The sequence below is a fragment of the Danio rerio genome, chromosome 12 (genome assembly GCF_052040795.2).
Source record: "Danio rerio strain M-AB ecotype USA chromosome 12, GRCz13ab, whole genome shotgun sequence".
Taxonomy (NCBI): domain Eukaryota; kingdom Metazoa; phylum Chordata; class Actinopteri; order Cypriniformes; family Danionidae; genus Danio; species Danio rerio.
The window spans coordinates 604,906-632,500 of NC_141032.1; the positions used below are offsets into that span (position 1 = coordinate 604,906).

The 27,595-nt window shown below is 36.6% G+C and overlaps 1 protein-coding gene across 20 annotated transcripts in view; it reads left to right on the plus strand.

Moving 5' to 3' along the window:
* mpripb (myosin phosphatase Rho interacting protein b) overlaps positions 1-27,595 on the plus strand; it is a 64,246-nt gene that overhangs the window by 2,209 nt on the left and 34,442 nt on the right. For all 20 annotated transcript variants that reach the window (XR_015503646.1, XR_015503645.1, XR_015503650.1 and 17 more), the window contains exons 2-3: positions 13,276-13,353; positions 13,778-13,843. Coding sequence is in view for 12 of the 20 variants with exons in the window: in XM_087275508.1 (XP_087131634.1) it covers positions 13,276-13,353; positions 13,778-13,843 (144 nt within the window). In the remaining 8 variants the exon portion in view is untranslated. The remainder of the gene's footprint in view (positions 1-13,275; positions 13,354-13,777; positions 13,844-27,595) is intronic.

Below are 27,595 nucleotides of genomic sequence, written 5' to 3' on the forward strand. Positions count from 1 at the left end.
CAACCATAACTATAGATTATTCCCAAAATCACAATTAGAAGTGCCTAAATCTAACCATGAGCTTAAACTTAACATAAACGGTAAAGTATCCCTTTATTCTGATTGGCTGATTGGAATGTTCTGTATCATAGATGTTAATCCAGGAGGATGTTCTAGTTGGTCAAATCAGGATGGCGGTAGGGTTGTGTACAAGGACCCTGTGCTGTATCAATATACCAAACATGCATTAAAGAGACCAAAGAAATCATTTACTCACCATTAATTTGTTCCAAACCTGCTACAAAAGAAGATACTTTGAAGAATGAGACTTTCATGGTAGGTAAACAAATGCTATGGAAGTCAATAGTTGCCGGTTTCCAAATTCTGCACAATATCTTCAGTGTCTTAAAACAAATCTCTCAGACAGGTTTGAAACAAGTAAAGCGTGAGTAAATATTGAACAGGGTGGTTTATATACCATTTCATTTAAAGTTAGCGTTAAAGCTTCAATATCTTATTGGTCTTATTAACGTTTCACTACTGATTTAGTAGTTTTTTTTTTACAGCTTCTTGAAATTAAGGGTTTTCTTCCTGCATTAAAATAGTAATTGGATTTTTTTAGCCACTTTTCAGCAACATGGCTGCACAATATTGGCAAAGTCTAATGTTACGATGCTTTATTATAAAGTGATAAATATTGCGGTATGAGTACAGTTTAACAAGATTTAGTTGAATAGCACTATTTAACAGTTTTCTGGGTTGTCTAACAGTATTCAGGTACAGAAATTTAATAATCACTATTCAAAAATGCTTTTCTCAGTTTAGATTCTAGTCTAAATGTCTAAAAACTTAGATCAAGTAAAGATATTGTTTTTTTAACTTTAGAAGAAATAAGTGGAAATTAGGAGTTTTTCCTTAAAACAAGCTAAATTATCTGCTAATGGGCTAATTAAAATAATCTTATTTCCACTTTGAAATGTAGATATTTGGACTAGAAACAAGACAAATATCCTAAGAAAAACATTTAATTATTATTTTTTTGTATTCCATATAAATACAATAATTAAACACAATTCTGTCGCTCCTGGTCAACTATAATCAGACTCTACATTGCATATCTTGCGATTGCAGATACGCGTGTTGCGATATCGATGCTGAAACCATGTATTTTGCAGTCTTACTGTGCATTTAATAAATCAAGGTTGAACTTGTTGAAATTATGTTTTGAAAGCTGAATCCTTTTGCGAGATTTCAGCATTGAACAGTTTTGATTAGGTTTTAGAATCAAGTAATTCAGCAGCAATTATATCAGTCAGGCTGCTGTGCTGTTTAATGTTCACATCAGCTTTATTTGAATAGCGCTTTTACAGTGTAGATTGTGTCAAAGCAGCTTCATATAGAAGATCATAGTGAATTGAAACAGTGTAGTTCAGTTTTCAGAGTTTTAGCTCAGTTCAGTGTGGTTTAATATTCAATACTCCAAACACTAAAGAGCAAATCCATTGATGATTAACTATGCAAGCCAGTGGCGAGGAAAAAACTTCACCAATTGGCGAAAGTGAAGGAAAACAAACCTTGAGAGAAACTAGGCAACGTTGGGCACGACCATTTCTCCTCTGGCCAAACTTCGAGCCATAAATGTGAAGCTTTCATACAAATCTTAATGCAATCTTAATGCAAACATGGCCTTAAAAGTTATTCAATAACCCAATTTATTAACTTTACCTAACACTAATAGTTGTTTCAAAGTTTAAAACAACAATATTCTAATGTTTAAAGGTATTTGTGCCGACTATATTCACAATATGGCTTTTCAACACACACTTTGCTCATTGAAAGTTAACTTTGTGTTTATATGGCATGATTTTCTGCTTTGAAGCCAAGTGTTTTCATAACCAGAGGCTTTCTAGACCAGGAGTACAGGTGTGTGTCTGAGCCTGACGTCTGTTTCCTCCCTCTAAGAAATGCTGCATTATTTAAACCCAAATTGGGGAAAATATGTAAATAGACTAGGGCTGCACGATATTGGAAAAATCTGACATTGTGATGTTTAGTTCTTCTGCTATTACATATTGCAATATGAATACAATTTCACCAGATGACTTGAATAGCTCTGTTTGTGGGGAAAACTCAATAATTTAGGTTGATTGTGGTGATTTTGTTAGGGTGTGAATCGTGTATAAAAATAATGAACAAATTGCAAGTGAGAATGATTACAATAGAGCAAAGAAAAAGTCAAATAAGCAGTGGTTATCCAGAGAGTATTCAGAGGCAGAAACTGAACAAAGGAATATAAAAAGATATAACAATCTTCATTATAAGTGTTAATAATTCAGTAAAATTATTCTTCATTAAAGTTACAAATGTTGTACATTATTCTGCCTGAATCTCGTGAAATGCCTTTAAGGCTGCGTTCACACCTGTGAATCGATTCAGTTGTTCCGAAACAGAGATTATAATTGTTACATTGTTGCTCTTTGCTCTTGGAGTGGTTCGCTTTCACACTGCAAAGTTTCTAATCGGACCAAAAGAGCTAAAACAAGTCACGTGCGAGAACTCTCCCCACATTGCTCAGAGTGTCAGGGTTGATTTTGCAGAGTACCGCTCAGCTGTCAGCAGAGGTGGTGGTTTGGTGGTGTTTGACAAGGTGCGTGTGACGTGTCTGAAGAGCGAGGAGAGATGCGGTGGGGAGGGGTGAGAAGGGTGCGCGACGATGCCTATTTGAGGACCGGGAGGGAGACGCGAGATTACCGGGAGATTATCAATCGTTTGCGGGCATCCGGAGACTTGCGAAACTTCCCGCCATACTCATAATTCTGTCTTCATATAGCCGTAAGCCCATTACATATCCATAAAACACTGTGATATAACCGCGCTCAGATCGGATCGCTTTCTCACTGCAATCGAACCGCTTCAGAGTTTGTTTCAATCGAGCCGAGACCCCCTTATTCAAGCGATCTCGGAGCAATTGCTTTGGCGCGGATCCGAGTCCGATTAATGGTTTCACATATGCCAAACGAACCGCGCTAACTGGGCAAACGAGACAGATTCCCAAACAAAAGTGTAGGTGTGAAAGCAGCCTAAAACACATACAAATGATCAAGTTTCACTCTGTTATGGTTAATCTTTGCCACGACTCTGCAAATTTTTATGTATTCTTAATGTAATAATATGGACAAAAAATAAACAAACATTGGGTTAAATTTGGGCCTATAAATGTAATGAAATAAATTGACCCAGAGCAGTTTGTTTGATCTGTATTTTACCCAGAATTAGGTTGCAATAACCCAGCATATTTAGAGTATCAAACGCTGTGTGTAATGATCTGATTCAGTGAGTGAACGTTTCGGTTGATATCATGGAAACACAAACTTTGACCATATTTCCTTCATTGCTTCAGACCGTCAGTGCTTTTCTAATTAATCTCCTTCAGAATGGTTGAGATGTGTCAGCGTGTGTGTGTGTGTGTTGTGGTTTGAGTGAGATTACCAGCGGTTAACCCATTCTGTGCCACATTAATGAGTCAGTGTTCTAGATTACATCACTCCGTAATCCCGCTCAGATGAATGACTTGGCACTCTCCTACAGTCTGAGAGTGGTCTGGGCTTGGGGATTGTGTAACGGCCTTCCTCAGAGGCTCAGTTTATTCCATTCTTCATTGTTTGTTTGGGCAACAGCATTAACAAATGCTCAGATTAGACGCTGACCATATGCTGCACCATGTATGTTCCCCTGTTGTTGCGTTTCTTTTATAGACATAAAATGGACGTTTACCACAAACTAGAGCTGCAGGATATTAGACACTGTGATTATTTTTTCCTGCCTGCGATATATATCGCGATTATAAAAACAATTTCACAAGATGACTTGAGCTCTATTTGCAACGTCATTACTTTAGATTGAATGGAAGGATTTTGTAGGGGACTTAAATATAAATATATTTAATGTCATAAAATATGTTTATAATATATGCACAAACTTTATATTTTTTAATATTCAAACTTTATATGTTTGTAATATGCACAAACTTTAGTCATAATCACAAAGGAGCAAATATTAAAGTGAAATAAACCATGCTTTATGGTTCGAGGAGAGTCCAACAGTTTTCAGGGACAGAAATTGAATGATCAAATGTAAAAGAGCACTGCATAGTCCTCATCATATCAATAATTCTATAAAATTAAACTTTATTAAACGTCTTTGTTCTTTTAAATTGCTTCAAACTCTTAAGATGTTCACAAAGGCCTTAAAAGGTGAAGATGTTAAACTTTCACTCACTCTAATGGTCCAATTCTGCAGTGTCTCCACAAATCTCTTGCTCAATTACATTTCAGACCCAACATTGCATATCTTGTGATGTGATTGCAGACTCACACATTGCTATATCAATGTTCAAAGGATATATTGTGCAGCCCTAACACAAGCTTGACAGACATGTAGAACTCCCGAAAACACCAGTGTACACTGTAGGGTTGGGTCCTGACGGGCGCGTGCGTGTAAAAAGGCTTTCTGTTTTGTTTTTAACAACTAAATGAACGCTGAATTTTAATAATGGATTGTATTTTAATTGCATTCCAACATCAATGCTGTAAAGGAACCGTATGAGAAAGTCACATTAACTGTTCGCCGGAGGTTTATCAGTATAAAGAAGCACTAGCTCTGCATTTAGCCTATTAATTCACCACCGCCAATGCCATCATCCATCATGATGCTTCACATTAGACATCGTATGATGCCAAATTAATTTGACATCACCCAACCTGTGAAATTCTTGCTGCTTAATGTTTTTGGTTTAATCAAATGGACGTTTCTAGTCATATTTCAACTTCAGTCAAACTGAAGATGAAGCATTAAACCTGATTAACGTATTGCAGTAAGTTGCATTAAACATTTGTTGTCATGAATTTTTCCTATCATTTTTTGCAGTATGGATATTTGTTTGGATCTGAGTATTTTAAAAAGTCGTTTACCGTAATTGCACGTACTTTTTGGAATCTGATTACGTAATCCGGTTTGTACATAACCCAGTGCTGCTGTCAAAAAGACGGCCCAAATTTGTGCTGCTTCAATTCAATAGTAAGAGCCAAAACTCTGGCCATTGTGGAGCTATATGATGTATATATGCGTGCCTTTATCTTTTCCTCTAATGTACGTCTCAGAGGAAGTTGAACGCTGGATGTTTGAGCCAAACGGTTCCTTTGAGAAATGTTGGCAGCACAGTCATTTACTTCCCCAGGGCAGGGGGTAAAAGGCTCTCAAAATACTGTAATTTTCACAGACGGGTTCCTGAAGGAATGCTCTCCACTTCTCAGGGCTAAACACAAGTCACTGTGAATGAGTTGGCTCAATGGTTATGATTTTAATGGTAAAATCTGTAACCTGGTTAACAGTAAGTTTCTACAGTTGAAGTCAGAATTATTCGCCCCCCTTTGCATTTTATATATACATACATATATATATATATATATATATATATATATTCCGCAGATGATGTTGAACAGATTGAGGAAATGTTCACAGTATGTCTGATAATATTTTTTCTTCTGGAGAAAGTCTTATTTGTTTTATTTTGGCTAGAATAAAAGCAGTTTTTAATTTTTTAAACACCATTTTAAGGTCAATATTATTAGCCCCTTTTAGCTGTATATTTTCTTATAGTCTTCAGAACAAATCATCATTATACAATAACTTGCCTAATTACCCTAACCTGCCTAGTTACCCTAATTACCCTAGTGAAGCCTTTAAAGGTCACTTTAAGCTGTATAGAAGTGTCTTGAAGAATATCTAGTCTAATATTATTTACTGTCATCATGACAAAGAGAAAATAAATCAGTTATTAGAGATGAGTTATTAACACTATTATGATTAGAAATGTGTTGGAAGTAATCTGCTCACTGCTAAACAGAAATTAGGGAAAAAATAAACAGGGGGGCGAATAATTCTGACTTCAACTGTATATGGGAAATAACTGAATTACATTTCACTTAGTGCTGCAATATATTTTTTCTAATTTTTATTTTTAGAATTTTCTGCAATAAATATTGCGATATAGGATAATGTCATAAGATAATATGAATAGCAGTAAATGATGGATTTCTATGTATTCTAAAAGTGTTCAAGTACAGAAATTGAATATTCACACAGCAAAAAAATTACTTAAATAAATTTTTTTTTTTTACCTTGCTTTGTCTCGTTTATAGTCCAAATATCTAAAAAAAAATAAATAAAAAATAAATAAATAAAAATATTGTTCTGTTTTCAACTCTCCTTTTCAAGTTTTTCATTAAAACAAACAAAACTATCTGTCAGTGGGGCAAGTAAAATAATGCGTTCTCTTTGAAATGTAGATATTTGGACTTTTTTTTGGCAAAAAATCGTATAAATTCTGTATGAATACAGCAATTAAATACTTTCTGTAGCTCCTGGTCAATTATAATTCAGGAGACCCTGCGATATGACTATTGCAGATGCACACATGGCAGTATCGATGCTGAAACCACATATTGTGCAGCCCTAATTTCATTAGTTTTGTTGACAATAATACAGCTCTTTAGATTTTTCCTATTAGTATTGTGAGTTTTGTTTCGTCTAATTAGGCGTGCTAACTCGATGGTGGTTAGCTGTCGTGTGAATGACTCTTTCTATATATTACTATGCTTTTCTATTAGTAAAGTATATGAGCTGGAATGCCATCCGCTGTGTAAAACATATGCGGGAATACAGGCTGTCCGCAGGGTCTTGAAAAGGATTAAAAGTTGTTATTAAAAAGTCTTAATTGCATTTTTACTTAAATTATATTCAAGCTCCGAAAAAGCTTAAATATATTTATTTTTCCCTAATTTTAACAATAGCGTGCTCGATCCACATGATTGGTGCTGGCCGGGGCATGTTCGGCCAATTTATCATTTCAAGCTTTGTTTCGTCCGAGCTTATTGAAGTTCTGTTGCATGGTTGAGCTCCATTGATGAATTTAACTTCTTAGAACTTGAAGTGGCGATGAGATCTTCTGAAAAGGTCTTAAAAATAATATCTGACGGTTCATTCTGCTGTGGCGACCTCTAAAATAGAGACTAAGCCGAAGGAACACGAATGAATGAAAAGTATATGATTTTCTCATCATCGTATGCTTATGGTTGTGTTTTCATCTGTGTAACGAAGCATGTGACGTGATGTTAGTACTTTAAAACAGTGGTGTTTTAACACTTTAATAACTAACTTAAAAGAGTCGTTCACCATACCACAGCTAATATGCTGTGACAATATTTATATTACAGTAGATTCAGCTTGCAGGTTTAAAACACACCTAATATTTACTAATATAGCATTATCAATCACATATGATGGCACTAGAGCTAATTGTGAATGCATTGAGATGTGCAGACGAGGTGCAAATCTCTAAACCTAATGAATTTCAAGAGACAGAAATCATCTTCTCATCCTCCATTTTTCCAAACCTGTTTGAGTTTCTTTCTTTAGTTGAACACAAAGAAATAGATAATGAAGAAAAACAACACCCGTTGACTTCATTACTATTGTTTTGTTCCTTGTCAATGGCTGAACATTCTTCAGAAAATCTCAAAGCTCAAAGTGTTGAACCACTTGACTGTGAGTACGGTCATTTTCAGTGCTTGAACTGTCCTTTTAAGGAGGGAAAGAACCTAAATCCCATGATGCATTGCATTACCACTGACACAATCGAATTAAAAACAATGAGCAGCGGTAAAACTATTCGTTTAACAACCGCAGCAGCAGCAGGTCTGTTTTTAAAGCTTTATCAGATGATCCAAATCAGAGAAAGGCTTTCTGCTTCCTCAAGCCACTGTTAAACAACACAACCTGCTGATCTACTGATAATCGGTGATCGGTCGGGCAAGCTGCTTTCAGACTGTAATGCGTTAAATATTACTAGCTACTGTCATTTTAGTTACATTACAAGATGCATTACAATATTGCTATTACTTTCAGCAAAATCTGCAGAAGTGCATTTCCAGATGTTCATTTTGCCAATAATCATAATCCTTCAGTGGGATTTCTTTTGTTTGCACACACAGATCTGATCATATGACAGCTTCTGTGTTCAATATTAAAGCTGTAGATAAATGTATGCATTTAAAAATCATTCAACAACAATATTGTCAATATTCACTCGCGTTCATGACACCATTAATCAGGCTGCATGTTTGGTTGTGATGGCAACCGTATACAGTGCAATTATGGGATCTCTGCTCCACCAAATAAATAGGAGCATTTGTATTAAACGAGGGCGGCACGGTGGCACAGTGGTTAGCACAATCGCCTCACAGTAAGAAGGTCGCTGGTTCGAGCCTCAGCAGGGTCAGTTGGTGTTCCTGTGTGGAGTTTGCATGTTCTCCCTGTGTTGGCGTGGGTTTCCTCCGGGTGCTCCGGTTTCCAAAGACATGTGGTACAGCGGAATTAGGTGAGCTAAATTGTCTGTAGTGAATAAGTGTGTGTGGGTGTTTTCCAGTGATTCATCCTAGTACTTTTAATTTTTAATTGCTGACTTCTATAGCGTGCATTGGTCACATCTTGATTTCACATGTCTGCTGTACTTGTGTTTGACTTGGAGGAGCAGCTCACATGTTGAAACAGCAGAGTTGCATCAATCCGCTCAGCGTCCCAGTGTGTTTCTATTACGGGCTTCATGGGACAGTGGGGGTCTTGTGAAAGGAAGTGCGTGTTGGGAAAATGGAGCAGAGTTTCTCAGAGGTCGCTCCTCTCTTCTGAAGCTGCGGTTGGGCGTCGGGATGTTCAGTTTTCGGGGGTGGAAGTTCAGGGCTGAGGGGATGAAGTGCACCGCTGGGATCTTCAGCCTGGAGGAAATCGGGAGTTAAATGTGATGCGTTTGTTGGGGGTCAGATGGAGCCGCGGAGAGGAAGCGCAGCTTCAATGTGTGGAGGAAAGCGCAGGGGTGTGACGCCGCTCTCTCTCTGCCCCGTGCGCTCCACTCACAGCTGGCTTTTGTTTTTCCCTCAATCCCCCACCTCTTCCACAGAGGAAAACAGCTACTTCTGCTCCCCGGGGGGACGCTCTGTTGTTTTAAAGTATTTATGGGTAATGATCAGCCTGTGTGTGTGTGTGTGTGTGTGTGTGTGTGTGTGTGTGTGTGTGTGTGTGTGTGTGTGTGTGTGTGTGTGTGTGTGTGTGTGTGTGTGTGTGTGTGTGTGTGTGTGTGTGTGTGTTTGTGTGTTTGAGTGCTGATGTCGGTGCAGGGCAGCCATTGGCTAATATAAAGCCAGTGTGCAGTATGGGATATCAGTATTTACAGCATTCCTCTTGAGCAAACTCGATTACAGTTCAGGGAATGTGTGAACTGATTAAATGTATAGCTTCAAGTTATTTGGATAAAAGCACATTTAAACTGCTGATTATTTGGTTTTTTTTAAGTGTTTCTAATATTAATTTAGTCTTCAAAATCAGTAAACATTGCAATTTTCTCTGCACATGTATTAATATATGCATCATTCTGCATTGATTTCAATGTGATTCATTTGAATCAGTTCAGATCTTAAGGTCTTTAAGCCAACTCTTCTCTGATTGGTCAGCTGGCCAAGTTTGTTTTCATTGGTCTGTCCACGTCGGGGATTTAACGCTCATTTCAGTGTTTTTGGATGTCGTTGCATTATGCAAATGAGCTACATTGATCAGCTGGTGTGTGTTTGAGTGCTGATGTCGGTGCTGGGCAGCCATTGGCTAATATAAAGCCAGAGTGCAGTATGGGATATCAGTATTTACAGCATTCCTCTTGAGCAAACTCGATTACAGCAATGGAAACACCAAGGTCATTGGTTCAGTTCAGGGAATGTGTGAACTGATTAAATGTATACTTGAACGCAAGTCACTTTGAATAAAGACACGTTTAAAGAGCTGGTCATGTGGTGTTTTTAAATTCTCCTAATATAGTGTTGAAGTCCCCGACTCTACTTAAATGCAGCTATAAAATCAGAAAACATTGTCATCTTCTCTGAATATGTATTCAGGATATTGTTAGCATAATTTTGCAATTATTTGGGTTGCTAAACCCCTCCCCCTTCTCTAGGAGAACTCTTCTCTGATTGGTCAGCTGGCCAAGTCTGTTTTGATTGATTTTTATTTATTTTTTGTTGGGAGTCAAACTGCAATTTTTAGATGTTGATTAGATTATGCAAATGAGCTACTGACTGCAATGTAGGGCAGTAGCTGGAAAGATTTAGAAATATTCATCTTTATGTCTATAGCACTTTTACAAATTGTGCGGCAGCAGCTGAACACAGAAGTTCTAGTGAACTGAAGCTGTGTCAGTCCAGTTCAGTTCAGTGTGGTTTAATCTACACTACTCAAAGTCGAAACACTGAAGAGCAAATCCATCCACGCACAGCTCCACAAGTCCCAAACCAAGCAAGCCAGTGGCGACAGTGGAGGAACAAACTTGTGAAAACATCAAGATATTAAATATAGCACAAGTAGCTGAGGGGATTCAGAGACGAATCAGTTGCGAGGGAATAGTTTTGTTAATAAATGCACTATTATGAGGGACGATTATGATACAAAATAAAAACAATCAGTTCAGAGCTTAACGCCTGTAAACCCCTCCCCCTTCCCTATGCCAACTCTTCTCTGATTGGTCAGCTCACCAAGTCTGTTTTGATTGGTCTCTCCCTGTGCGGATGATTCAGTGTTCTATGACAATACAATATTCCTCATTTCTCCTTTATTCTTTTATTGAGGGAAACTAAATTAACTAAAACTTAAAAACTAAACAGGCTAAAATTCAATATAAAAAACTATGTAAAAGACTGATTAAAGCTATAGTCATTAATGGGTACTAAAATAGTACTCATTTAGGATCAACACATGCAGGACAATTGCTGCAATCTACATGCAAAAATGTAATTGATAAAAATAAATCTATTTTTGTAGTCCTGACCCTGGAAAACAGATGAAAAAACTAATGGATAGAAATGAATATGATAAAGACATGTAGACTCTGTAATCCTCTAATTCTAAAGCTTATAATCATGCATTAAAGCACTGGAACCAGCAAGTGCAACTTACTTGGATAAATAAAAACCTCACAGCCTCAGGGATCTTATCCTGCATGTGTTGGTGAAGATATATTCATCTCTGGATTCAGGTTTTGGCATGGCGGTGAGAAGAGCAGGTCATAAACGTGTCAGCTTTGCATGAGATGAGCTGGCGTTCCTCATGGCAGGCCAGACGCTGTTTAATAGCATCACTTTTTAAATGCTTTAAGGCAAAACTTCTGCTTTATGGGGAAGCTTTAATAACTTGCCTAGTCCTGCTCGGCTGCGTCTCATCCTGCATCTGTACATCACCACTTATGCAAGTCATTTAAGTGATCACAATGACCCAATCCATTTCCAGAGTTTTCCACACATTGAATTATTTGTGTCATAATATCCACACACGCTCTGACTTTTAATTGAAATATGTACATTACATTTGTTTCTCAAACACTGAAGCAAATCAAGCAAAGAGTAATGGCCAAACGCTGTATATAGTCTCATGTAGTGTATGTTGATCGTTATCAGACGAAACCCTTATGAATCATGATTTAAGAGTTAAAGTGAGAGGGACTCCTGGGGTTTATTTAACCCCATTAAATAAAATATCTTTCATTTATTTTGTGTATAACATTACTAAATAAAAAAGACGAAGTATTTAGAATTGTGTTAAATTATTATTTTATTATTATTTTATCATTTCAGATTTTGTCAAAATCATTGCAAAAGTGTGTGTGTGTGCGCGTGCACGTGTATATATATGTGTGTGTGTGTGTGTGTGTGTGTGTGTGTGTGTATATATACACGTGTTTGTGTATATATGTGTGTGTATATATGTGTGTGTATATGTATGTATGTATGTATGTATATATATATATATATATATATATATATATATATATATATATATATATATATACTATATATATATATATATATATATATATATATATATATATATATATATATATACTATATAGAGGTTATGTTTACAGTATATTCTTATATTCTATGTATAGAACTAGTCAAAAGTTGGACACAGGAATGAGACAGCCAAAAGTGTTGTTTTGCCTGTACTGTACTATAAATATGCATATAAAGAATAACGGCCGATATATTGATATCTGTATTTTTTTACTCCCTGATATCCCTATATTGGACAAGCTCAATTGACAACATTAAGTACATTTACATGGACACCGATATTCCAATTTTAATTCAATTAAAACAATACTCTGATTAAGAGTGTACCATGTAAACTGCAATTTTTAATTATTTATTTATTTTATTTACTTATTTATTTTTAAGTCTAGAGTATTAATCGAACTAAACCTAATCAAATTATGTGGAGTATGTGAATTTTTAGTGGCATTATTGAAGTGCAGTACAGACCCTAATCAAACTTTTACAGTCCTGTAGGATTTGCTGTAGGCGCGCGCGGTATCAAATTCCATTAAAACTACACTGTTCCAGCAGTTACTCGCATCCAATATCTCATTTATCACATGCATCAAATGTTTATTAGTGAGAGTGCCAAAGTCGACAAATTTAGAATGAAACACCAGAAATTACATGAAGGTCCAGAGGAAATGTAGATATCGTGGTGCTGCAATGATGTTAATGGATCTATGTGCTATAACATGTAAAACAGGATCATGAAAGGAACATTCTAAAACCAACTCTAAACACTGTCATCATATTAATGTCTTATTCAGATTATTTTCCGACCCCATGCAGAAAAGTGGATGAAAATGAATGAATAATCAGATCACTGATGTCCATGTCAACGTAGTCACTGTCACAATCAAATCCTTAAATGTATCTTTAACACCCACCGTTGTTATTGTTGATTGAATATGTAAGGAATAAATTGATCAAAGGCTATTAAATTATTAAAAATAATCCACATCAGAGGTGGTGAAGCATTCAGCATCCCGGAGTGCATTATTCTGCTTCTCCTCTGGTCTCCAGCACAGCTGTGAATCCCCTGTGTTTGAGAGTTTACTGTCAGCTGGTGTGTGTCCTCCTCAAGTGTCTCCTGTGTGCAGCACTAGTGTCCTCCACATCTCCTCCTCCTCCTTCTGTTGTGTTCTGACTGTTGTAGCTGTGAAATAACTCTAATCATTCAGCGGAGTGATATGGAGCCTCTAAACCTGCCGGAACTACTTTAGCTGACAATAACCAAACACCTCAGAATGACCATCAGCCAATCAGAATCGAGCATTGAACAGTGTTTTAATGTAAGTATTAATAATGTATGTTGATTGTTTTGCAGGCCAAGCCCATCTATGGTGGATGGCTGTGTTTGGCTCCGGAGGGGACGGATTTTGACAACCCCATGCAGAGATCACGGGTAAGAGACGTGACGTTATGTGCTGCATCTGTGTGCGTTTCTATTAGGCATGGGCTAGTGTATGATTCTGACGGTTTGATAACTTTGAATAATAATATCCCACTGTTGTGATTACTGCTCTTAAATATGCTCTTTTTAAATGTCTGTGTGAAAAACACCAACGTTTCCCCCATCCAACACAATAAATGTGATTTGAGGAAACATGTACAATATGTTGGCGCAGTAAGCATGTCAGGCTCAATAATAAAAATAAATCTTTGACTTCTGCTGTCTTTCTTGAAAAGGCGTCTATGGAGATCTTTCCTGCGGATACGAAGTTCACATTATAATCAGCAACATGAATTTAGGAAAAGCCTTAGTTTAGCATTGATTGAGGTCTTTGAGTAAATCTGCTGGTTGTTAATGATCTTTTCTTTAACTGCAGAAATGGCAGCGGCGATTCTTCGTCCTGTATGAGCACGGCTGCTTGCGCTTCGCTCTGGATGAATCGGTAAGCTGTCCATCTTTTATTCATTTTGATTTTATGAATGTACAACTGAATCTGGTTGAAAGTATCAGCTTTTGAAGAACTATCACAGGGCTCGAAATTAACCTTTTTGCTTGGTAAATTAAAAAATTTAGACGCACCAGCCAAAATTTAGTCGCACCCACCAACTACAAGTTTTATACGAACAGATTTATTGCATTTGAAATCAACACTTATCAAAACTAAAAAGCATATATATATATATATATATATATATATATATATATATATATATATATATATATATATATATATATATATTAGGGGTGTAACGATACACTCAGCTCACGATACGATGTGTATCACGATATAATGTTCACGATTCGATCTGTATCTTGATATTTGGAATAAAAATTGAAAATTAAACTGAAATGCAAATTTTATTAAAAAAAATTTAATTACCAAGTAAACTATTTTTTATGTATTTCTTTTGTTTCAACTTGTTAAACTGAACCTTCTTTAAGGAAATAAATTAAACAGGCCTGTCTCTGGAAAATAAAACAATTAAAAAACTTCTTAAAAAATATTATTGAAATGATTCAATTCAATTGAATTTAACAGTAAGAGCTTAAGGCTTTGCTTGGTCACTTGCGTTTTTTGTGTGTGCAATCTACATTTCCAGGTAATCAGCAGTTCTATAAGATAATCCTGAACTGATGCGTGTCTGTCTGAGAGGTTTTTATGGATGGCTGTCTTCATGTTGGGCATGATGAGTGACAGGGTGGCCGTCTTTTCATTACACAGGACAGTCGTGGCTCTTTTCAGCAGTTTAGGCAGGTTTACTATTTCTTCGGCGTCGCTGATGTCGGCGCTATCAAGTATATCATGTTGACGTGCGTTTTTGTGTACCTCTTTACTCAAAAGGGTTAATGCTCGTTGTAATCATAACTCTAAAATGCGATATGATTATTTAAATAATGTGCACGCTTTCGGTTTCATTTCCACTGCTGTTCATACATCCCACCCGGCTCCTGAACGATCACTCTGTTCCACAAACTGAATGTTGTTCACTACTTTATTACCTGTTCGTCACAACCTGCAGGTTCTGTTCACTGAAGCAGACGCGCATGCATCTATCATATTCCGCCCTCTGTAGTAACAGCTCACGGTCAGCTCACGTCATGTGTGATTTTGCGGCCGCCAATACATCATTAAATGAAGACAGAATGATATATTAGGGTGAATTGTACCTTATAAATACAGTATGTGACTCTTTCAACACCATTAGGAGGTATCCATGGCGCTGTGCAAAGTATGTAAATCACTGTGAAGACTTTAAAACTTCGGCTATGTTTGACCCAGTATGCGTGTCAAAAAGCGAACGAGTCTAAAGCAATGACTGTACAACCGAAATGTTGCCAGACGTCTGATTTTGAGAGGATGGGTCATCCTCTATTTCAGCTCCACTCATCTTGGTCTGCTAACATTACTGCTGCTGCAATCTGAACTCACGTGCGGCAGCAGGTGGAACGTAGCTCACGTGCAAACAGCTCAACTAATAAGAGAAAACGGACGTCATATCGTAATCAAATCGTCATAACGCCACCATGCATATTGTGACATTTTTGCATCGCAATAAATCGTTACACCCCTAGTGTCGTGCTACTGCACTTCCATCTCAATATACCGTCCAGATTAAATGTCTTGATGTCTCAAGCATCTGTGTGTGGCTTGCGTAGGTTGTTTCTCCAAATCTAACCAATCAGATGAGACCTTGGTGTCATTAGCCCCGCCTCCACATTAGCTACCGTTCTTCTATTGGCTAGAGAATCTAGAGCTGAAACTAAACTCTAATGAATAGTCTGAATATCTGATGAGGTTTACAGATGTGTAACAGCGTTTTACAGTATGAATGTTTGCACCTTGACAGAAGCCTGACTTATATTTCATTAGATCTGAAAAATATTGAGTGCTTTCTGTATTTTAGTATGATTGTTGCTTGGCTTCTGCTGGTATCACATTTTATTCTTGCGATTAAATGCTGATGGTGTTTGCTGATGGTTAAATGATGACATCGGCCCAATAATAATGCATGAGACAGGAGCGCAGACAGATGCTCAAGACTGTTCTGGAGGGAATAATAATAGAGGAAGAATACAGAAGCACTGCGATGACGGACTTTTACAATCAGCACAACAACATTTCACATCTGACACAATAGAAAGCGCTGAAAACCAACACTAATGACGCAAAGACCCTCACACACACACACACACACACACACATTTATGTCTGTCAATTCATTTGTCAGGATCTACAGAACTGAAGCGCAGACGCACACTCGCTACAGCTGAGTTTATATGTGTTTATTCTCGTCAGATAAAGAGTTCATCCTACTCAGTTGTGCACATACATGCTTTTATACAATATTACCAAATGTGCATAAAATAGTGTGTTGGAAACACAGCTAGTGTGTGCAGCACTCTTCATTCTGTGTGTGTGTGTGTGTGTGTGTGTGATGGTCGAGCGAGGACATTGTTTTTATTTCCAGGACAGTCTAAACTAGTTCAGGGCACTCCAGAGTTTCCGGCCTTTGTTTAGCTCTGAAACTGCTGTCAGCACTGTTGTCTTCATAGTCTTTTCATCTGTGCAGGGAGTTTGAGGAAGTGCTGTTAAATCAGGTCAAGAAAGCGGACACTAACAGTATGGACTTTATTTGTGTCACCAAAAGCGATGCGCTTAATGAGAGAGCTCTCCCAAAGATGAAAATCTGCTCGCTGTTCACTCTCACACAAGTGTTTTGAGTTTCTGTCTTCTGTTTAACACAAAAGAAGATGTTTTGAAGAATGTTGAAAACCTGTAACCATTGACTTCCATAATAGGCAAAACAAATACTGTGGAGGTCGGCGGTTGCAGGTTTTAAAATATCTTCTTTTATGTTCAACAGAGGAAGCAAACTCATATGGTTTGAAACAAATAAAGGGAGAATAAATGATTATATGATTTAAGCTCACCAAAAATCTAAATCAGGTCATCATTTACTCGCCCCCAGGTTCAGTATTGTGTGTATACAGAGCTCAGCATACATGAGCACACTCCATTTTGAAAAGTAATTAATATTTTTATCCATTTCTCAGTCAATATAGGGCATATATTTTAGTGCATTTGAATTAAACTGATATATTTGTTGAAATGATATTTGTCACCAAACATCTTTAGAAATAAACAGATAATACAATTAAAAATGATTAAAAAACTAATATCCAAATAGAGCTGCACAATTAATCGTTAAAAGATGGCGATCTCGATTCGACCCCCTAGACGATCTTAATCTAGCATTTCTACGATTCTGCCAATCATATTTTCAAATTCAGGAGAGAAGCAAAGGCGGCTGCACGAGTCTTTTCATTGTTTCACACACATTGCTCAGGAACATTGACACCTCCAAATGATGTTAAATGAGTCACATAATGTACTTGTAAGGTATAATTCACCTAAAAATGTCATTTTTGTCTTCATATAAAAGCCGGGAAAATCACATGTGACGAGCTGCTGACCGTGAGCTGTTATAGAGAGGGCGCTCTACTGAATGATAGTCGCGCGCGCGTCTACTTTAGTGAACAGAACCTGCATATGTTGCGAGTAACAGGTAATACAGTTGTAAATAATATTCAGTTTGTGGCACAGAGTGATCGTTTGGGAGCCGTGCGCGAAGTATGAACAAACACTTAGCAGTCAAAATGAAACCAAAAGTGTGCACTTTATTTAAATGATCATATCACATTATGATTCATAATGAACCCACAGTTGTGCATGAAAATAAATGTTTACAGTGTCAGTATAACTACTCTAGCCTATATATTGTTGAATATAATCTGATAATGGCAAATGTCTGATTTTACCCGTGAATAAATTTGTCTAATATGACAGATTGCAAGCATATATCTCAAACATCATAATTATGAGTAGAATAGAATTATTTATATAAACCAGTAGAGCTACACATAATATTATTATCGAGGTTGTGCCATGTGTTTGTTTTTACCATACCTTTATTTTACATCTACAGAATTGTGAGAAAATCGTGATCTTTATTTTAAGCAAAAAAATCGCCATTCCCATATAGCCAGAATCGTGCAGCTCTATATCAAAATATAAAATAATATACAAATTTAAAAATAAAAATGATTTAAAACAGGGTTTCTGCGGGGGCTTAAAAAGTCTTCAAGTCTAACAATAAAAAATCTAAATTTTAGGCCTTAAACAGTCTTAAATTGGCTTTTCTAGGTCTTAAATAGTTTTGCACAGGTCTTATTTTTCCAATGTCCATGTAACGCTGCATCTAGTGCTCATTTATATTCTTTTTTGTTATTATTGCTTGATTTTCGAGGTGTTGTAGTTCTTTATTTTACTAGTTCAAATGTAATTTGCATTATTACAACTACAAATGAGACCAACATGCAACAGCCAATCAATAGCCAATTTTTTGTTATTAAACTCAGTGTGCTCGGCAAATGTGACTTCATTGCAGAGTTTGCAAAAGTTCGCTTTTGGTGCATGCAACCTGATTTCAGCTGGCGTAGCGCACAAAATGCTTTGAGACTGGAATGAACAGTTCACGTGGCGCTCGTTTCATTTGAGTTGAAAAAGAATCACTTTAAAGAGCTTTTGTACATCTTTATAATCTGTCCACGTGTGATCACAGGGAGAAATTGCAGCCGTGGGAAAGGAAGAAAGTTTTTGTTAAGTTTGGAGAAACCTAAGGAATAAGTTTGTTAAAGCCAAAAGAGGTCATGGCAAATGTGGAGACTTGATTTTTTAAAATAATTTTTCCCTAACATATAATTCTGGCTGTATAGTATTTGGACTGTTATGGTAAGTTATTGAGTTAGATCAGCTCCAGGTTTGGCTTCAGTACTGACTAATCTAATGTCTATGCACAGTTATAATATTGTAAAGAATATTGTAAATATTAATTCCAATGAGAGATTTGTGAGGGGTGAACTCGTATATGCTGAGCGCTGTATATTTATATATATTATATTATATATTGTGTATATATTTTGCTCTTCTATTGAACACAAAAGGATAAACTAAAGAAAACAGCACTTTTTGTTTGTTTAGTTGTTCTTATGGCTGTCAGTGGCTGAACATTCTTCAGAATATCTCGTTTTGTGTTTGAGTTAATGATGAGGAGTTGTTCATATGTGCTGTGAACTGTCCCTTTAAATTTGCAATCTTTTATCAGTAATGAAGCTGATTGCATTAGAGCTGTGAATGGTGCTGATATCTGAGCACATGACGCTCTCGCTGACTTCTGAGGGCCTAAATGGGATTTTCATCAACGTCCTAATTGATTTTGCTCGTCTCTCATGGGAATCTTCTCATAGTTGAGTCTGTTTTAGCAGTATACAGGGAGACTTCTTTGCTTTAATATAGTCTCTCTGGAAAAATGGGCAGAATTTGCAAGCATTATATACACTAATAGCATTTTCTGTCTAATATTAATGTTAATTGTAGCGGTAAAGTGTTGATCAAGTTTGATTTATTTTCTACAATAATTATTAGAGTTAAAATGTATTATTTAATAAACACTTTATTCTGCGTTTCCTTCACTACTATGTTATGATGCGTGATTTTTGTATATATATTGATATTTGATGTCATGTGCAATTCCATAATTCAGTATTTTCTGATGTACTGAAGTCCATTTGAGTTCATTAAACATGAGTCATTGCAGACGTGCAGAAACAAGAGAAAATGACATGGTTGCATTCTTCAAAATGTGTGGAGTATTTCATTTATCTCTTGTGCACTGTTCAGATTGACTCCTCTGTGGTGATGTTGCTGCTGTTTTTGCTCCATTGACTTCCATTATAATTGCATGTATTGATTACAAAGCCATGACAGCAGATGATCCTGCATTCCTAATAGCTGCTGGTTTTCCCTGTTGAGCAGGACAATGTATAATGATTACTGTTGATCATCAGTTGGCACCAAAATTAAATTTTATTTGACATATTCTCACATTATTTATATATATATATATGCTATTATAATAAATAGGCCTCTATTTTAAAGATCTAGGTGCAAAGTCTAAAGCTCCTTATACTGTCAGAATCTTATAGCGACCCATGCCTAATCCCGGTATGATAATATTACCTTGATAAATCTGTAAAGCTCTCAGGCGTGCTCTTCAGACTGTGGTGTAATCCTGTGCCTGTAGTGTTAAAACACACACACACACACTCTCTGCTCCTGTCAGATGTGTGTGACGTTGAGAGCGTCTGCCCCCAAGTAGCCGTTGATCCAGCTTCACTGGTGACTCTTATAAACATGATGTGCATTTGGCTGCGCTCTCAATCTCAAGTATTTTAATCGTCAGACGGAGATGCTCTGAACGTGGAGTCTGAGTTTCCCCCAATATGTCCTTATTAGGAGAAACTGCAGCGCACTGAGAGCGTTCGCCCCCAAAACCACAGCCGAATGTTAAATATGCTCAGAGATTGACTCTGCTGGAGCACCTAGAGAGAAACTCAAGCAGAGCTGGCTGTCCTTATAGTGCTTCAACACTGATTAAACATCAATGCAAAAAATGCTTTACTTAGAGTTTGTCTTATTTCCAGTGCAAATATCTAAATATTCCTAAATCAAGCATCATTTTTTGAACAAGCAATAAATATAGTGTTTTTTTTTTAGAAATTATGAGTCAAAATGAAGTGAGTTTTTCTTTAAAACAAGTAAAATAATCTGCCAAAGGGCTTTTTCCATGTATTTATCTTATATAAAACTATGAATTCTTTTCATGTTTCCTTCAGCTTTTATTCATTAGAGAAAAGAAACGCCGACTGACGCAGCCAGGACTCGAACCAGTGACTTTCTTGCTGTGAGGCCACAGTGCTAACCACTGAGCCACTGTGTCACCCTAATTCTTAACAAATAGAGCTTGTAAAGTGACTGTGGTGAAACTATTCTGATGGCTCTCTATATAGAAAATGTCATTTTAATCCCAAAATGACGCAGCCTGTGTGCAGATGTTGAGTGAAGCGCTGCTGTTTTCATGCCTTCAGGTGTTCAGAGAGTTTCCCATAGGTGTGCACTGCACGTCTGGGCACATACAGTAGATCTGCTATAAAGCAAGATCAGTTATTAGAGAATGCAGTGGCTTTATTTCACTGCTAATGTTTGCAATAAACCAAACTGTTGAGACCCAAAACATTCTGCCTCTCGTCTGGTCTCGTCTGTCTGGCTGGTTTAGAGTTTTGTTTCTCCCTCGTCATAAGAAAAGAGAAGCAGAGCTGTTTGTTGGCACTTGATATAGTCATTTTAATAGACTGTGGATATTGTTCAAGCTCCAAAAATAGCAAGAAATCCATTCTCAGAAAGTTATACAACAACTGTGTCGGAGAAACTCAATTTATGTAGGAATAAACGTAAAAAGGATGAAAAATTAATCTTTTGGGAAATGATTAGACAAGCTGTTGATAAATGGTAAAACCTGGTTTACATTGATTCATTTTCCATCACATTTAGAATAATGCAAGTTTTTAATTCATTCTTTTAACAAAATCTTTTTATACTCCACATTTACATTGTTTTTGTTCAAGTTCACAATGATGCATGATAATATAATGATTCAATGGTAATTATCATTAAATATAGTGAGCTAAATTAGACACATATCATAGTAAGAGTATGTCTTACAGTAATTATACAGACTATTATTCATAATATGTATTAAATTACCAATTAAATTGTATTTTGAAAGCGTCTACCCCCACTGTAACCCTCACAGTAATGTAAAAACAGTAATTATACTTGGAATTAACCATATTATTAATTAAATTACCCTTTAAATTGTATTTTATTAATATCTACCCCAACCCGTTACAGTGATGCAAAAACAGAAATTATGCAGTATTACTCTCATTATTTGCTAAAATTACCCATTAAATTGTGTTTTATTAATATCTACCCTTGCCCAAACTCTAAACCTACCCCTCACATTAATGTAGAAACACTAATTATACAGAGAATTATTCATATTCTTTATTAATTTACAGATTAAGTTGTATTTTTTTATATCCACCCCAACCCTCCTATTCATGTAATTATTTTATCATTCATTCATTTCATTTTCAGCTTAGTCCCTTTATTAATCCGTGGTCACCACAGCGGAATGAACCGCCAACTTAACCAGCATATGTTTTACGCAGCGGATGCCCTTCCAGCTGCAACATTATTGTGTTACTCACATCATTTATTAAATTACCCATTAAATCGTACTTAATAAACCTTTCCCCCAACCCTTACAGCAATGTAAAGAGCGCAGTTATACAGAGTATTATTCATATTATTATTAAATATACCCATTAAGTTGTATTTTATTAATGTTTACCCGTACCCCAACCATCCCAGTAATGTAAAAACAGTCATTATACCAAGTATTATTCATATTATTAATTAAATTACCCATTAAATTGTATTTTAGTAACTTCTACCCCTTCCCCAACCCTCACAGTAATGTAAAAACAGCAATTATGCAGAGTATTAATCATATTATTTACAAAATTACCAATTAAGATGTGTTTTATTGAGGTTTACCTCTACCCCAACCATCCCAGTAATGTAAAACAGCAATTATACAGAGTACTATTCATATTATTAATTAAATTACCCATTAAACTGTATTTTATTAACACCTTCCCCATCCAAGACCCTTACAGTATTTTAAAAGCAGTAAAAATAGCATGTATTATTCATTCATTTATAAAATGACCCATGTCTACACCTACCCAAACCATAAATACACCCCTCACAGTAATGTAAAAACATTATTATACAGAGTATTGCTCATATTTATTAAATAACACATTCAATTGTATTTTATTAACTCCTAAACTCTAAACCCTGCCCTCACAGTACTGTAAAAATGATATTGTTATAGCAATATGCTCTAATGATGTGAATGTCCACAGCTGTATCCCTTCTAGACTTAACCACCTTTAAACACTGTATAGATGATCCACACACACACACACACACACGTTCACGCGTGTTTCTCAGTGCCCGCTGCTGTATTTGTCAGGGTTCAACCGTGTGTTTTTATGGACGGGCCCCAGTGTTTCCCTCAGGCTCGCTGTGAGACATGATGACAGTCCTGCCTCCAGCTATTTGCTCTTCCTGTTTTCGTTTTTTTCCCTCCATGCATTGCCTCATATTTTCCTCTTATCTCAAACACTCCCACCGTCCACAGACCCTAGCGCTTGTGGCACTTTAACTCCTGCCAGAGTTCTGTGTTCGTTCTCTGCTGGATAAAATAATATTAAATGAGTAAGCGGAGACATCTCGGTTTCTGTGAGATGGAACAAAGCGGTGGAGATGTGTACGTTTTGGGGCTGTTTTGGGAGTGACGTGAAGCTCTTTGTTGTCGTGTCTCCTGTTCTTACACTGCTGGTGTCTCATTACTGTAGTGAAACAGAAACACTGCAGCACTTTATAACTCTGACACACTGTAATTGCCATATTTGGCATTCCCCGGAGTTTACTGGCAGCTTTTAATAAAGCCGGATCACTTAAAATGGCCATAAAAGGGAAAATCAGGAAAAGACGGCACCTGCTTTACATCTCCAGTCTGCAGAGCGGCTGATAACAGTGTGAATATCAGGATATCTGGATGAAAGTACAACAAAAAACATCTCTCTACCCTTAAATTAAAGTATTACCCTCATGTTGCTCTTGTAAACAGAGCCGGATCATCTTTAAATACCACAAACAAACTGTGCGTCAATGATGAGGAAAAATAAATCGATTAGTTTTCAAACCAGTGTTTACATCTAAATATCTCTGGACGACCCGCTAGCTTATTCAAAGTTTGCACTAAATGAAATGTTATTTTGTGCACATTGTTCGTGTTGAGGTTAGCAATTCATGTTGTGAGCAGTTTTACACGTCTCTTCTGAATCGAAAGCCCAAAAAAAAGGTCAGACATTGTAGAATGGAACTGTAAATCGTCTGCATGCTGACACAAATCAATAAAACTAATAAACCTGTTAGACTGGCTCCAGAATTACCAGAAAGCACCACACGGTTCATGCACATTATTCCTAGCATTATTTTGGTATTTACACATGAACTAAGAGTCTAAAGCTGCCTTTCCACTGCACACAACAAGCAACAGACCTGAATTCGTTCATTTCCTATAGAGAGTAGTTCGGGAGCTGCGTGGAGTTCCGATCATCTCTGTACGCAGAAAATTATGATCTGAGCTACGGATCTGAGCTGCTAGACCGTATGCGACCAGCTGGCCGGATGTGATGTATTCCAGTGTTGTCCATGCGCGCGAGATGAGAAATAGAAATAGTAACTTTTTTTATTTTTATTTATTTTTTAATCTGAAAACATCTACATTAAAAAAACATTTCTATTTATAAATGAGTAACATAAATATTATTATTTATTTAAACGTTGTCTCCACATTCCCTTCAACATTTTTAGAGATCTATGTGTGTGTAGTATTCATTCATTTAATCGTGGTGAAAGGACGGAGAATAGGAGCTTTTGCGTTTGCGCTACTTTATTTTGAATATATGTCGTTATATGTAGCCTGTTTGTTGTTAAACCTGCTGTGTGTACGTTGTGTTTGTTGAAAAGCGTTAGGAAACAGTGGCGTCAGCTGAACGGTGAATATTAGAGCTGGTACCTGCACTGAGGACTAGACGAGTGACGTTTATCTGCTGGTTTCTCAGAATCGACTCTAGATATCGGGCTACTTCTGCAAACGCTGGAAAACATGAGAGCTTCAGATTACTCCAAACACTCCTGAAACATGCCGATTCAAAATGTTCAACTACATTAGTAGAATATGCAGGTCGAATATGTTCACTTGTGTGTTTGCGTGCATAAACGTCAGATCAGCTCAAATCTTTATTTAAGTGTTCGTGAGCAAAAGCAAGAGTTGATCAACTATAACAGAGACTCTTTACTAGTCACATGCTTTTATTCTCTTGCATGCATTTAGCTGTGGATCATGCAGTCTGAGACTCATTCCAGATGTTCATTTCATTTTCTTTGAATTTATTTAATAATATACAACAAATGCAGAAACTATTTATACATTAAATGGTACACTAAACCCATTATTAATGTAACATGGTGGGGAACTATTGGTTCTGTTGCCGTAACAATGAGCCATAACTGAGTTGATCTTACCAGTAACAATGGACCATAACAGAGTGGACCATACCAATGGACTGTAACAGAGTTGACCGTAACAGTAACAGTGAAAGAAATGACCATAGCAGAGTGTACTATACCAGTAACAATGGACCATAACAGAGTGGACCATAAATGTAATAAAACAGTAATAGAATAGACCATAACAGAGTGGATTGCAACAGTAATAGAGTGGACTGTACCACTAGCAATGGACCATAAGAGAGTTTACTGTATCAGTGGCAATTGACAATAACAGAGTGTACCGTACCAGTAACTGAGTTGATCATAACAGTAACAGATTTAACCGTAACAGAGTGGACTATACCAGTAACAATGGACCATAACAGAGTTGACCATACCAATGGACCATAACAGACTTGACCATACCAATGGACCATAACAGACTTGACCATACCAATGGACCATAACAGACTTGACCATACCAATGGACCATAACAGACTTGACCATACCAATGGACCATAACAGACTTGACCATACCAATGGACCATAACAGACTTGACCATACCAATGGACCATAACAGAGTGGATCGTAATAGAGTAGACCGTACCTTTAGCAGTGGACCATACCAGAGTGGATTGTAACCGTAACAGAGTGGACTGTACCACTAGCAATTGGCCTTAACAGAGTGTACTGTACCAGTAACAGAGTTGATCATAACAATAACAGAGTGGACCATGACAGAGTAATTTTCCAGCATTTGTGGTTTAGCTTCACATGCTAACCTCAGAGCAGACACCACAGGGCATGTCTAAAACACAGTTGTATGCATGTTGATAGTGTTATTGTTTTAACAAGCGAATGGGAAATTGACGTAAGTATGACAGTAGCAGAGTTTGCACATAATCTATCTACTATTGTCATTTTAAACAAATGAATGAGAAGAATATTGAGACTCCTCAATGCATATTTACACTCACATGGAAACTGTGAAAGGTCATTAATAAGACGACACTAGGCGTGGGCAGGGACAAGATTCTGATGGTATGAGAAGCTTGGTTATTATATCACAGTATTGTGATTTACTGCTCTAAAATATATTCTATTTAAATGTCTGAATTAAAAACAATTCCCTTTTAAACAATATATTTTAATTTGGGAAACCTTTATAATGTTTTGGAGCAGTGAACATGTCAGGCTGAATAACTCAAATGAATTATGGACTCCTGCTGTCTTCATTTGTTTCAAAAACACTGAGTTTTTTCTTTGGAGATCATTTCTGCGGGAGATATTGTTGTCCTTAAAAAAAACAACAACAAAAAAAACATAAGAAATCTTACTCATACTAGGGCTGTGCGATTAATCAAATCCGATTTTATCTTCTAATGATTATGAAAAGCCATTAATCGAGATATACGATTATTAACTTAACAGCGTGAAAGACCGCATGCTTGTGTGTGTGTGTGCGGCGCGCATTCAGCATTCGGTCTCATTTGCACACTGAGACGAGGAGAGTGCACACATCTGAAGTCATCTTAACGTGAGCGCTTTAATGCTCAAATAGGTGTCAAAATGCAGTGTTTAGTGATTATTCTTATTAACCCTCATTTGTGTAATAAACATACACGTTCAGAATCAAAAGACGTGAAAGAGAAACCATTAAAGTGACAGTGCGTGATGTTCCTGCTGCCGCCTGTTTTTATGATTATTAATCAAACAACAAAATGAGAAAATCCCTCACTGCTCTTTACTGAAGGACTGCTGTAGCTGAAGTCTTACAGTGAAGATGCTTGTTTCATATTCTTATTCTATTACATTTATTTCTCTTTCCTTTGCAGGGTGGAAAATAACTGGTATATGCAGTTGAAGTCAGAATTATTAGCCCTCCTGAATATTAGCGACCCTTTTCCCCCAATTTCTGTTTCATTTTTCAGCTTATTTCTGAACATAATAGTGTTAATAACTCATTTCTAATAACTGATTTCTTTCATCTTTGCTATGATGACAGCACACAATATTAGACTATTTTCAAAATACAAGCATGCAGATTCAAAGTGTCATTCAAAGACTTAATTAGGATAATTAGGCAAGTCATTGTATAATAGTAGATTCTTCCACAGACAATCACATATATTTATTGTTTAAGGGGGCGAATAATATTGACCTTAAAAATGGGTTTCAAAATATTTAAACCTGCTTTTATTCTAGCCGAAATAAAACAAAACAAATCAGCCTTTCTACAAAAATAAAATAAACATTATAGGAAATACTGTGAAAATTCCTTGCTCTGTTAAACATCATTTGGGAAATATTTATTTAAAATATAATAATTCTCAGGAGCGCTAATAATTTTGACTTCAACTGATAATCATTTTGAATAATCGTGATTACAATTATGACCAAAATTATCGTGATTATGAATTGTTTTAAAATCGAGCAGCCCTAACTCATATCTCAGGAACGGTATAGCAGAAAATGTTGACTGTTTTAAAACCCTGATCTTCCCAAACCTTGAGCACGGTTATCGTTCCGTGCCTAGACGACGCTGCTCTGAAATGTCCTCCTGCAGATTTTGTGTTGGATTCAGACTTTGAACTTT